General features: G+C 54.3%; 1 protein-coding gene and 5 non-coding genes across 6 annotated transcripts; all 6 read left to right on the top strand.

Moving 5' to 3' along the window:
- Positions 1-321: 321 nt before the first annotated feature.
- On the top strand, positions 322-7,612 carry RPL3 (ribosomal protein L3). The gene is made up of 10 exons (XM_004279497.4): positions 322-438; positions 1,925-2,117; positions 2,922-3,090; positions 3,647-3,782; positions 4,832-5,018; positions 5,522-5,682; positions 6,225-6,326; positions 6,739-6,834; positions 7,172-7,291; positions 7,512-7,612. Exons 1-10 carry the CDS (start codon positions 436-438, stop codon positions 7,554-7,556), a joined length of 1,212 nt encoding a protein of 403 aa, XP_004279545.1. The 5' UTR covers positions 322-435; the 3' UTR covers positions 7,557-7,612.
- Positions 921-985, top strand: LOC117196503 (small nucleolar RNA SNORD43). The gene has a single exon (XR_004476735.1). It is a non-coding gene; the product is annotated as a small nucleolar RNA SNORD43 (small nucleolar RNA).
- Positions 3,592-3,646, top strand: LOC117196510 (small nucleolar RNA U82P). The gene has a single exon (XR_004476741.1). It is a non-coding gene; the product is annotated as a small nucleolar RNA U82P (small nucleolar RNA).
- Positions 5,078-5,170, top strand: LOC117196507 (small nucleolar RNA U83B). The gene has a single exon (XR_004476739.1). It is a non-coding gene; the product is annotated as a small nucleolar RNA U83B (small nucleolar RNA).
- LOC117196506 (small nucleolar RNA U83B) lies at positions 6,523-6,616 on the top strand. The gene has a single exon (XR_004476738.1). It is a non-coding gene; the product is annotated as a small nucleolar RNA U83B (small nucleolar RNA).
- Positions 7,613-10,232: 2,620 nt separating the features above from the next.
- On the top strand, positions 10,233-10,362 carry LOC117196504 (small nucleolar RNA SNORA2/SNORA34 family). Its single transcript, XR_004476736.2, has one exon. It is a non-coding gene; the product is annotated as a small nucleolar RNA SNORA2/SNORA34 family (small nucleolar RNA).
- Positions 10,363-12,923: the final 2,561 nt, after the last annotated feature.

The raw sequence follows: 12,923 nt of genomic DNA, 5'->3' as shown, positions 1-12,923 counted from the left end.
CACGTGGGAAAGCGCCTTGGAACTGAAGCCCCAACAGGGTTACTCAATTCCAGAGGTTTCATATGAAACCTGGATTTCATATGAAAAGAACCGACGTAGCCATTCTCCTTCACCGTAACAGCCGTTTCATCAAATTTGGCTGCTGCCCAACGCCTCAGGACAACTCTCTGCCGGCGAGTCCGAGGCTTTTCACTAAGTTTGAACTCAGCCGCTCGCCGTAGAGCCTCTAAGTCCCGCCTACGAAACTGACGTCCCGGTCGGAACGTAAGCAAGGAGAGGACGAGCGTGCGTGGAAACGGCACTCAGTACCCGCCCCCCGACCCGACGTCTGCCGCGGGCGCGCGCTCGCACGCCGGAAGGGGCGGAGCCAGACTGGAATTTATATATCGCGCGCCGAGAGTCGAACGATCTCTACCGGCAGCATCCGACGGCAGGATGGTAAGGGACATTATGGCGGACTTCTACTTGTCTGTCGCGGCGGCATGAGTGAATCCGCGGCACATCCCCGCCATCTCGCCTCACCCGGTGCCGGAGTTCTGCTCTAGGGGCATGGGGCACTCAGCAGAATCCGCAGTCAGGTGTATTTTCTGAAAATGTCCGAGGCCTGAGGTTGGCTTTGGGCCTGCCGGTCGGCTGGCGAGAGGCCTTGCCACGGGAGCTGGGTTGGGGGGCCCAGGCCCGACAATCTCCAAGCCATGGATTATTCCTAGATCTCGGCCTTAGCATTCGAGATCCGAGTCATGAGCACTTTCGCCAGGAGGACCTTGGGTGGGAGCGTTTGGCACTGTTGTGAAAGTGGGAGGTGCAGAAATCCAGGCCGCAGGCGGCAGGGGAGGCTTGTGTATGGGTTGTTGAATCCTCATTCTGAAACGTCCGGGACGGTTGGTACAACTCCATGGGCCTCTAGAGTTATCAGAAACCAGAGATGATGAGCTTATTGACGGGCGGACAGAGACTTGTGTGCTGATTGTCATGTTCTGATTTGGTTCTGTCGAGTTCTAGTGGCCTCCACTTGCCAGTTAGCTCCCGTTGGGAGCATGAGGAACCTTTACTACCATTACCTGCCACCCAGCCGTTTGACCAGGAGTCCCTATTGTGGACAGAATGTTTATTGGAGTACAGTTGCTTTACAATGTTGTGTTTCTGCTGCACGACAACGTGAATCAGCTATACGTATACATATATCCGCATATCCCCTCCCTCTTGCGTCTCCCTCCCGCCCTCCCTATCCCATCCTAGGTCGTCACACAGCACCAAGCTGAGCTCCCCGTGCTATGCAGCAGCTTCCCACCAGCCATCCATTTTACATTTGGTAGTGTGTATATGTCCATGCTACTCTCGCTTCGTCCCAGCTTCTCCCCACCCCCGTGTCGTCAAGTCCGTTCTCTACGTCTGCGTCTTTATTCCTGCCCTGCCACTAGATTCATCAGTACTGTCTTTTCAGATTCCATATACGTGCGTTGGCATACGGTATTTTTCTTTTTCTGACTTCATTCTGTATGACAGACTCTAGGTCCATTCACCTCATTACAAATAACTCAGTTTCGTTCCTTATGGCTGAGTAACATTCCATTGTATATACATGCGTGGTCAGAATCTTAACTGACTCGCACATAAGGCTGCTTGTTAAGCGATTTTTAATGCCATTACCTGGTGTGCCTTTGTCCTCTTTAGAGGAAAAGGTGGGTGGTTCATGTTCTTTAACTTATAGGGTGAGGGTTTGAGATACATGTTTAACTCATTTGGCTGAATAATGCCCTTTAGATGTGTGATCCCGAAAAAAGTAAATCCAGCGCAGAAGCCTGTTACCTGGGTTCCTGGTGTGGATCCAGCATTGCTGGGGATCTTAGAACCTAGGCCTCTGGGGATGCAGAGGCGTGAGCTACTTAGAAGGTGCTAACGTTGATCGATCATTTTCTCCTAGTCTCACAGGAAGTTCTCCGCTCCCAGGCATGGGTCCCTGGGCTTTCTGCCTCGGAAGCGCAGCAGCCGGCACCGCGGGAAGGTGAAGAGCTTCCCCAAGGATGACTCTTGCAAGCCCGTGCACCTCACAGCCTTCCTCGGCTACAAGGCTGGCATGACCCACATTGTGAGGGAGGTCGATAGGCCAGGGTCCAGTAAGTACATGCTGCACCTTCCTAGCTGATGGGAGGGTAGGAGTTGGTAGGAACTGACTAGATGGGGCCAAGCTCTCAGGAGAGCAGGCTTTGGAGAGATCAACAGAACCTCTAGATATCACAATGGAAATATATTTTAGGATTGATTAATGCTTCCCGGGTTCAGGTGGCTGGCAGTGCTTGATTTAGGCAGAGGGATGTAATGGTGTAGGGGAGTGTGATGGGGAAATTTGTCAAGAGCTGCAGCACAGAGAAGTATGCTAACATGGGAGGTGGCAACCACTGAGGGTTAAACAGAGACTCCACTCACATTTTAGTGGCAGCCCTGAACTGTGAGCCTCACCTGAACGCCTGAATACTACCCATGTTCCTGGGTTGTGAAGTTCGAAGTAGAAAAGGCGCTAAGTAGAACACGGTGCTGGTGATTGAAACACAGTAAATAGACAGTTAAAATGGTCTATGCTGAGGAATTACTACCTCACTATACTTAGTGCTCTTGTATCTTCTAGGTAATAAGGAGTTTGTCTCTGGAGATGGTTATGATAAACCAGCACCGAAACCAGGCTGTTACTTGGCTGCATAGGGTCCAGATAGTTTTGTGCTGAAAAGGTCAATACACACACACTGAGCATTCAGCAGTGAGGGAGTTTGGGCTGCGTGCAGACTTGCCCACAAACCTTCCTGTCATCTGAAGCAACTTGCTTTGCTGGCCTGGAAGGGTACGCGACATTTTCCCAAAAGACAGCCCTCCTGCCGGGTACTTGAGGCAGCCCGCTCAGGTCTAACTGCCTGCTTCATCTGCAGAGGTGAACAAGAAGGAAGTTGTGGAGGCTGTGACCATCGTGGAGACGCCGCCCATGGTCATTGTGGGCATTGTGGGCTACGTGGAAACACCTCGAGGCCTCCGGACCTTTAAGACCATCTTTGCTGAGCATATCAGTGATGAATGCAAAAGGCGCTTCTATAAGAACTGGTAAGGGAGCCGATGCCGCCCTCGCCCTGGGTTAGGCTGGCCAGGAGGGCCAGGACCTCAGCTCCGTAGCCGGGGCGGGGGGAGCTGCTCTGGTGTCAGGTTTTGCAGGACAGAGCAGAGCAATTCTTTGCTGCGCTGGGAGCAGCATCTTGAGACATTTCCTTCAGTGCTCACCTTAGTGGGTGCTACCTGGAGTCAGTTCAGTATTTCCTGAGTTGCTGGCAAGTGTTGAGTCTACTTAGAAGCTGAGGGATAGCAGTAATGCCCCCAGACCCCACCACCCCCGGTGTGTGGTCTGGTTAATGGATAACCTGGAGCAGGAACTTGTGTGTCTGAATGTATGTGACTTGCATCATTAATCTTGTGGACTTCTGCCCAGCTCCGCTCGGCTCTGCCCGATGAGCTCCATCCAGGCTCCGCTTGCCGGTGGAAAAGGCTCCTTAGAAGCCGGCAATGAGCCCTGTCCCCACACGGTGCCCGTGTCTTCCGCTCACCCCTTGGAGGGTGATGAAGGCTGGCACCTGGCCCCCTCCCCAACTCTGCTCTGCTCCTGAAGGCATAAATCTAAGAAGAAGGCCTTCACCAAATACTGCAAGAAGTGGCAGGATGTAGACGGCAAGAAGCAGCTGGATAGGGACTTCAGCAGCATGAAGAAGTACTGCCAGGTCATCCGTGTCATTGCCCACACCCAGGTGAGCGCCCACTGCTTATTGTCAATGGAGGTGATGACCTACATGACCACCTGTGGCCTTTGGGGGGCTCGGTTACCTTCTGAGTTGATCCTCAGCTCACACTGGTTTTGTGTCAAGCCTCGGGATTTTAGGGATGGTAAGACTTTGAGGTTCTTATACTTATTTCCTGGAGGAGGAAGGGGTTGTTAAAAGCAACACAGTCCAGCCAGTGCCCTGCCTTGAGGCCTGGGTTCCTGGGGCCATGTTAAGGACAGTTGTCTGCTTGAGAAGGCATCCAGGTCTCCTCACATAGGGTTGGTTTTTTTGTTGCCAGCAGAGGGCACTGTGTCCCCGATGGTTCTTAATTAGGGAAAACCACATCCCATTTTAGAAGAACTGGTTGAAGGAACCGGTGAGTCATAACTAACGTTGTCTAGCCCCTAACTGAAAATAGTGTTGAGATGCTGGCTGTTTGCACTTCAGACCTGACATGTGAGCTGAATTAGCTCTTGGTTGTCTAGGTAGGAATGGGTGCCGCCTTTGTTGTCAGTCTGGGCGATTATCCTGGGTGTATACCCACGATTCTAAGTGATCAGTAGTCCTGTGTGGTTAGTGGCGACCAGATTACCATAGATTTGTGGTGTGTGTCCATTACTGAAGACGGGTCAGTAGGATAACACTGGACAGCTCTAAAGTCTGTTTAGATTCATTCCCTAATCACAGCTTGTACTCTCACAGTGTTCTCCTGCTCTCAAAATAAGTGGCTTACTGATAGTTGACAGAGCAAGGTAGATGGCCAGGGTAAACCAGGGCAGGTACCCCAAGGGAACTGGCCAAAAGGACAGTGAGCAGGGACATTGGGCTGGTTGGTCCCAGGATCTGGTTAAATCAGCCTGTCTTAAGGTGGGCCTGGTGTGTCTGTCAAGGATCAGTTTATTCTGACCTGATTCAGGCACCAGAATTGAAAGGGGAATGGTACCCAGTGGGGAGTCGTAACACTGGAAAGCAAAACTGTTGCCTGTCGTGCCCAGCCTGAGTTCCTCTCACCTTGAAGCATCTGTTCCTTTTAGATGCGCCTGCTTCCTCTACGCCAGAAGAAGGCCCACCTCATGGAGATCCAGGTGAACGGAGGCACGGTGGCTGAAAAACTGGACTGGGCCCGAGAGAGGCTAGAGCAGCAGGTCCCTGTGAACCAGGTGTTTGGGCAGGATGAGATGATTGATGTCATTGGAGTGACCAAGGGCAAAGGCTACAAAGGTGAGCTTCGCAGTGGCCCACATTGCTGTGGCTAACCTGGGAGAGGGGTGTCAGGCCCAGCTGTTCTGTGATGAGGCCCTGGAATGAGCGCTGGCACAGCGCCCGAGTCAGACTGCGGAAGTATTCCTTGCTGCCTTCCTTCTGAGGACAGTGCTGTGGTCAGGTGGCTGGGGTAGCATGTGGGACCGGGCATGACATACATACGCTTTGAGCACACTGCAAAACGCGCTGGGAGGCTTCCTGAATGCTCTCAAATGAGCATGATCACGTGCTAGTAGGGCTGATTTTCCAAGGCCTGTTCTTTGCTGATTATAACTCAAGGGTTGTGTCTCAGCTGGTATTCAAGCTTGCATGGAGATAGAAGAAGGGAGAGGACATGGCAATCATGTTGCATTGCATGTTCTGTGGACAGAGTACCACAAACTCAAGTTGGGCATTCATAGCAAGAAAGGGCCAATGGCATGGGTGCCAGGCACCCCAGTAATAGCATGTGTCTATTCCAGGGGTCACCAGCCGTTGGCACACCAAGAAGCTGCCCCGTAAGACCCACCGAGGGCTGCGAAAGGTTGCCTGTATTGGGGCGTGGCACCCCGCACGGGTGGCCTTCTCTGTGGCTCGGGCCGGGCAGAAAGGCTACCATCACCGCACCGAGATCAACAAGAAGGTGAGGTGCCCAAGGGGGTCCTGTGGAGACTTTAACCCTAGGAGGGGCAGGGTGGTCCCAATATTGGGAATTGGGGTTTCCAGTCCCCGTCACTCACCAGTCCATTTGTGGCGGAGCACCCCGTGGACTTAGTTGCTCGTGTCTGGTGGCACAGTTCTGACTCTCGGGTGTCGTGATAGTAAAGTGCCGTCCTTGAATGTGGTTCTGGTGCAGCTGACCCTTGGCGGGGCTGAGGACGTGAGCTTTGTCTCCCCTCTCCTGTTCCATAGTGTTTGGAGAAGCCTCATCCATTGTCTCACTGGATGGCATTGTTTTCAGTTCAGGCCCAGCCACCTTTTCTTTGCTCAAAGCCTGGGACGCCCCCTCACTAGGGCCGAGGTCATAGCTGCTTTCCCAGAGCCCTTTGTAGGCTAGCCCACCCCCAAGATGGATCATTTGTCCCTAATGGCTGTCCTTGCGTCCAGCCAGCTCCAGAGGCCTCTGAGCTGTCTCTCCGACCAGTTTTCTTGTTCTCAAGTATTTATGCTCATTTCCTCCTTCAGATCTACAAGATCGGCCAGGGCTACCTCATCAAGGATGGCAAACTGATCAAGAACAATGCCTCTACTGATTACGATCTGTCTGACAAGAGCATCAATCCTCTGGTGAGTAATGGGAGCTGTCCGTGCAAAGCCTCAGGTATCTGGTCTGGGGGTGCATTTCCGGTTCCAGCCCTCCCCTATGGGGCTGGGGCCATTTTTACAGCCAGTTAACTGGACCCCTGTACAGCATCCAGCTGTCTGCACCCTTTGTCATTGGTGGGGGGGAGACTGGCTCGTGAGGAGTGGGGTGGCAGGCCCAGCTGTTCAGTGATGATGCCCTGGAATGAGCGCTGGGTGCGGCGCCCGAGTCAGACTGCGGAAGTATTCCTCGCTGCCTTCCTTCTGAGAACAGCTCTGGTCAGGTGGTGGGACCACCAGGACCTGCGGGGGCGGGGGGTGTCGTGTGCGCGGTCAGACCTGTCTCCAGCCCCATACTTGATCTGTGCTGACCTTTGATGGCCTTGCTCCGTCCCAGGGTGGCTTTGTCCACTACGGTGAAGTGACCAATGACTTTGTCATGCTCAAAGGCTGCGTGGTGGGAACCAAGAAGCGAGTGCTCACCCTTCGCAAGGTGAGGCTGGAGGAGGGGGTGTTGAGCTCTGTTTGGGGGTTGGGAGGGAAGGGGGGGAGGGATGCTACTCCTGACTTTGAAGGCCTGGGAGGAGGGAATTCCGTGTCTGGCCTGGCCCGGCTGTTTGCTTCTGTTCTTAATTGTATTCTCATCCGCCTGGTGGCAGGAGGAAGCCCCTTGGTAGTGGCTGGATGGTGGTGTTTGGGGTGGGTGGGTGTCCTGATTCCAGGACTGATTTAGATGGAGTTGACCTCTGCCCTCTTAAGATGAGGGACCTGTGAACAAAGATGGTACAGAGAAAGGCGTGGCTCTGTACCCTTGCGCTCTTGGTCCACAGTCCTTGCTGGTGCAGACCAAACGGCGGGCCCTGGAGAAGATCGACCTCAAGTTTATTGACACCACCTCCAAGTTTGGCCATGGCCGCTTCCAGACTGTGGAGGAGAAGAAAGCGTTCATGGTGAGCACCTACCTCTCTGCCCTCAGGCTGGGGTGGGGGTGGCTTTCAGCTGCTGTCTCCTGTCAGCCTGCCCATCTGGTGCTGATGCAGGGGGGGCCACCTTGTGCCTGCGTGTGCCCCAGGCTGTGGAGACCAGCCCAGAATCGGATGGCACTGCGGTTGGCGGTTATTCTTAACTGCCTTCTATCTCTAACCTTGCCTGCTGCATTTCTCTCCACAGGGACCACTTAAGAAGGACCGAATTGCAAAGGAAGAAGGGGCCTAACGTCAGAACAGATTATACGGCTGGTAGAATCTCAATAAAGTTATTTTCCAGTGACATCCGTCTGCCTGTACTTCACCTTCCCGGTCCTGGCTGCCTCCCTTGGCCCTCATGCTCCCAGGGGCGTGCTGTCCCCCCAACCTCTTTGGTTGCCTCTTTCCCCTGCCACTTGCCGGGCCCCATGCTTGGAGCAGACTAGGTGAGGCGGGGGGCGAGAGCCAGCCAGCCTGGTCTGCCCTGCACTGTACGGCCAGCCTGGGGAGTGAGCTCTGTGTGAAATGTTTGTCACAGGGCGAGGGAGCTGGGGCTCTGCTGTAGAAGTTGTGTCTGTGCAGCTTGGAAGGGGGCAGTGAGGAAGGATCTGGTGTTGCTGTTGCCCATGGGCAGGGCAGGCAGGGCAGGGCAGGGCAGGACCTGGCTCTCTGCTGAGTGTACAGGTACCTAATTTAGTCACTAGTCCATGCAGGAGGGGTTCCAGTTAGGGCTTGTGGAGGTTCTTCTGTAGCCAGCGGCAGAGTTCTGGCCATGGGAGAGGGTGTCCTGTCGAAGCCCTGGATGGCACCTGGGACTCGGGAAAACACTGGAATGTTTGCTCTGAGGAAAGCCCTGGTGATTAACCAGGACTTCATTAAAACGGGAGAATGTGGACCAGCAGAGGTCGAGTGCCTTGACCAGACTCACCTGGCTGGGTGAGGTCATTGAACCCCAATTTCCATTCTGGTCTAGGTCTGCGTTGGTAACTTGGCTCAGCCCCCGGTCCCGTGCCGACCATGTTGTGCACCTGCATCACGTAGGCTGGTAAGAGCTTGGCTGCTAGAGCCCAGCACCCAGTCCTGTGGTGTCTGGCCCACCCTTTGGTGGGGTGACTGAACCCCAGTCCAGCCCCTGGCATTCCAGGTGTACAAAATGCCCCCGCTTATTCCCCTTCCGGCCGCAGCTGCTCCCCACGTCACATCTGCCTGTGTGGTGTGTGTGCCTCAGCCCCACCTACGTGGAGGGCAGAGAGCACAGCTGCAGCAGCGCCGACGGCCCTGCCCGGTCTTCTGGCAGACAGCTGGTTGCCCACTAATCACTTGGGTTCTGGCGTCTTCTGAGCCTTAGTTTCCTCTTCAAAAGGGGTAGTGATAGCTGGGGTTAGATGGAGGTCCCATACTTGGTGCTGTCTCAAGATGACTGGAGGTGGCCGAGTTGAACCTCTGGTTCCCAATGAGCATGGTATCCCCATGACTCGCGTGAGGCCCTAAAATGTCCAGTCAAGGCACAGGGGAGGTTGCAGGAATTACATGTGGGCCCTGAGGCAGAGGCTGGCTGAGGTCTGGAGGGGCTGAGCAAGAGCCCTTGGCGTGGGACCCCTCCCCAACGTCTGTCTGCCCACTTCTCTGGAGTCCCTTCTGACCTCTGTGTGGGGCAGTGGGCCTCAAAGCCAACTTCTGGGCCAATTTGCCACCCCATGCAGCACCCGTCGGCTCAGGATCCAGGCCTAGACTGACCAGAGCTGCATTTCAGGCTGGAGCCACCAGGGGGCGAGAGTGGGTAGCACCCAGTTGGGGCAGCCCTGCAGGAGGACCTCTGGGCTTTGCGGGGAGCGCAGAATCTCTTCCCCAACCGGGGTCTCTTCAGATGCCCCATAATCCTGGCAGTCAAGCCCACAGCCAGAGGGGGTCAGGACCTGCCTCAAGGCCACCAGGCACCTGCAGCAGAGCCAGGCGTGGGAGCTGGGCTCCTGGTCTTGGGTTCTATTCACTGGGGAACTTCAGTCACATCCTGGGGAGGGTGCTGAGCTGGGCAGTGGCCCCACAGCGTCCCCTCACTCATCCCGGTTGCTCTTGGCCTCTTAGCCTGTGGGCCTCCCCAGACCCTTAGGCCAGCCCTGGAGCCCAGCTGCCCGCCCAGCCCAGGTACGAAAGGCTTTGCTGGTCTGAGCCGTCGTGGCTGGGCCTCACTCCCTTTCAGGACTCGGCCCAGTTGTAGGTATGGCCAGGATGACTCGGGACGTGGGTCCAGAGAACAGGCTGAGGGTGTGCACATGTGCCTCCAACAGCACAGGTAGAGCACACGCTCACGTCCCCACACATGTGACATGTGCGCAAAGAGCCTTTTCAGGGGCAGGCTTGCTTGACAAGGGCTGAGCCCTTATCTGTTGACCATCCCCGCGTCCCCATCCTCGTTTCCGCCCTGCCCCTGGCCAGTGAGTGCTTTGAGGCACACCCAAGGCCACAGATCTGAGCCTCAGCCTCATCTGGGTGGTGACTGGCCACCTCAGAGGTGGTGGTTATGGGACCCAGTGTGGAAGACAGCCCCAGCGCGTGCACAGAACGCCTGGAACTGGTCAGGACGAGTAATTGGGCTTCCAGGGGCAGCGGGAAGCTCAGCCACGTGTGTGGGATCAGCTTCATTCTCAAGAAACCTGAGCGCCCGCGGTGGACAGAGCACTCCTCCAGGTGCTATCTCTCAAGGAGCTTTTATTCTAGTTGGGGAGGGCAGACAGGAGACACAGGCAAACAAGACAGTTTCAGAAGTGATGAGGGACTTCCCTGGCGGTCCAGTGGTTAAGACTGCTCTTCCATTGTAGGGGGTGTGGGTTCGATCCCTGAAGATCCCACATGCCCTGTGGCCTAAAGTAAGAAAGAAAGCATTTGTCTGCTAAGATAATATTTGGGTAATACAAATGATAACGCTTTCGCCCTGAATTAAGGCCAGCAGTTTGCTGAAGCTTTTGGTTTTAAGCAGGAGCGTAAAGTTCCTGTGGTCTGTTGGCCATTTCAGAACTTTATGTGTGAAATGGTTAATTCATTAGAAAGAAACATCTGAGTCATTGGTGATAGATGTGGGTCAGAATTTAGAGATCCCTGATTTAACTTTCTTCATTAGAATTACATTACTGTTAAGTCTAGTTACTACAAAAGTTGCTGTGGATCCAAAAACAATGATTCTGAACTGAGCTTTCTTTGAATATTATCCTTTTGTATGGTCAGGGCCCTGATTTGTATATTTTAGACTTCATTCAAATTGGAAACTTAGTAAATATAAGTTTGGGGCTGTAAAGCTTTTTGAGTTGCATATTGGATTGTGAAAGTGCATCTGTATTATGGACATTGAGAAAGTTACTTTCATAGTAAATGCACTTTATTTTTTACTTAAAAAAAAAAAAAGATTTTTTTTTGCCCACGCTGCATGGCTTGCGGGATATTGGTTCCCTGACCAGGGATTGAACCCGGGTCCACGGCGGTGAAAGCACGGAGTCCTAACCACTGGACCGCCAGGGAATTCCCCTAAATGCACTTAGAAAAAAAGTGATGGATGCTGTGAAGAAATAAGACAGGACATTGGGATGCCGAGTGATGGTGCAGAGGAGTCCTTTCTGAGACCTGAGGGTGTAAAGGATCCAGCCTGGTGGAGCTCTAAGGGGAGAACACCCCACGCGGAGGGAACAGTAGGCACAAAGGCCCTGAGGTGGGAACGAGGCTTTGGGGCTCAGATCTGAACTCCCGAGGGAGGCAGCTGAGTGAGTTCCACGAAGGTGGGACCGGCTCTGCCCCCAGCCCCGCCTCCATAGCCAGGACCTGGCATATAGTAGGTGCTCAGTAAATGTTGTTCCCAGGGTCTCTGGGAGTCGCCCGTTCTTGTGTACGTCTGGGTGTCCCATGAGGGGGTCCCCAGGCATTTCCGTGGGCCTGTGGTGGGCTGGGCAGCGGTCTGGGCCTCCTGTAGACCTTGTTTGTGTGTGTCACAGAGAGTGCATCTCCAAGTGCATGGCGGTGTGTGCTTCCTGTCACCAGAATCCCCAGACAGACCTCTCTGGGATCCTGTGGTGACAGAACAAGGAGCCTCATTACATTCCTCCTGGAAAAAAAAACAAACCTGCTGGGAATTTCTGAGCACGTGGGAACAGGGAGGCGGCAGGAGCCACCATTGCCGTAAAAGGCAGAGCCAGTGACTTCGAGGAGCTTACCTGGGATGGCCTTGGGGGATGGAGGGGTGGACAGCCTGCTGCCACCTCGAGGGCTCACCCCAAAGTGCTCGCCCCCGATCCTCACTGACAGCCTTGCCAGTGGGGGCTGCGTGTTTGCCCCTCAGTCCTCATCCCCCAAAGCCTCCAGCCCTGTCCCCCCACCCCGGCGGGGGGGCCCAGCCCTGGCTTCCGGCGGCCTCACCCTCCTCCCATCAGCTCTTGGCAGGAAGCTACTTGTCTGAAGCTTCTGTGGTGCCCCTGCCCTGCATGCGACGTTCTGGCACTCAGGCTGGCGCTCGGGACCTGCCGACCTCCCAAGTATCGTGTGCCTCCTGGGGTCCGGACTCCTGAGCTGCTCCCAGGAGCCCAAATAGCTCTCCCTGTCCTTTCAGCAGAGGCTCTGAAGCCAGGTCTGGACCCCTGAGAGGAGAGGGGCCTGACCCGAACTCTTGGAGGCAAGAAAGCAACATCCATGAGCCCAGGAATGAGAGAGGTGGCATCCAGGAAACTTCCAGGACCTATTAATACATCAGAACTATTAAATGTCTGAATGACCTGTGTCCTTGGCATCCATCGGCCCCCTGGACTCACAACGCTGCCCAGGGCCCAACTTCACCTGCCCCTGGCCCTTGATAACAAGCGCTCATGTTGACTTTGAATGCCTCTGGAGGGTGGTGCCCAGGCTGACAGGTAGTAGTAATTGTGAATACCTTATACCTATTGGGTACTGTCCTAAGTACTTTATATATATAAACTCAATACTCAGGATCACCCCTTGAGGCAGCTTCTACTATTACCCCATTTTATAAACAAGAAACTGAGGCTCAGAGAGAGTGAGCCACTTGCCCAAGGGCACACAGTGATAACTGGCAGGGCTGGGAGTTGAGCCCGGGCGTTACTTCACCCTGAACCTATGGTACTAGGGGCCGGGAAAGGATATTTTGGCTCAAGGGAGAGAGTCGGGTGCTTATTTGGTCTTGGTTTCTTCGGCCGTGTGTGCAGCGTGCGCGATCTTAGCTCGCCGACCAGGGATTGAACCCATGCCCCCTGCAGTGCAAGTATGGAGTCTTAACCACAGGACTGCCAGGAAAGTCCCCAAGGGTGCTTATTTGTTGAGTACCTACTTTGTGCCAAGCATTGTGTTGGACCCTTTCAAAGCCATCTTATTTAATCCTTGCAATCACTATTCCCATTTCACAGATGGGGAAAATGGGGGCCCAGAGAGATTCAGAGAATCCTCCCAGGTCAGAGAGCTAGAATATACTCTGCCAGGCATCTTAGGTGCTGTGTCTCACTGAGTGGTCATGACAGCCCTGTGAGTCGTGAGTCCAGGTTCCTGCTGACACTCCTGTTTGCACAATGAGGACACAGAGGCATGGAGAGACCAAGCAACGGCCTCTCACTCAGGAGTGCTGAAG

The sequence above is a fragment of the Orcinus orca genome, chromosome 11 (assembly GCF_937001465.1).
Source record: "Orcinus orca chromosome 11, mOrcOrc1.1, whole genome shotgun sequence".
NCBI lineage: Eukaryota > Metazoa > Chordata > Mammalia > Artiodactyla > Delphinidae > Orcinus > Orcinus orca.
This window is presented reverse-complemented; position numbering and strand designations above follow the sequence as displayed.

Excerpts from the sequence above, each read along its gene's own strand:
- RPL3 (XM_004279497.4), top strand. Across the intron at positions 6,327-6,738 it reads ACAAGAGCATCAATCCTCTG|GGTGGCTTTGTCCACTACGG; the intron begins GTGAGTAATGGG and ends GCTCCGTCCCAG. Across the intron at positions 7,292-7,511 it reads AGGAGAAGAAAGCGTTCATG|GGACCACTTAAGAAGGACCG; the intron begins GTGAGCACCTAC and ends TTCTCTCCACAG.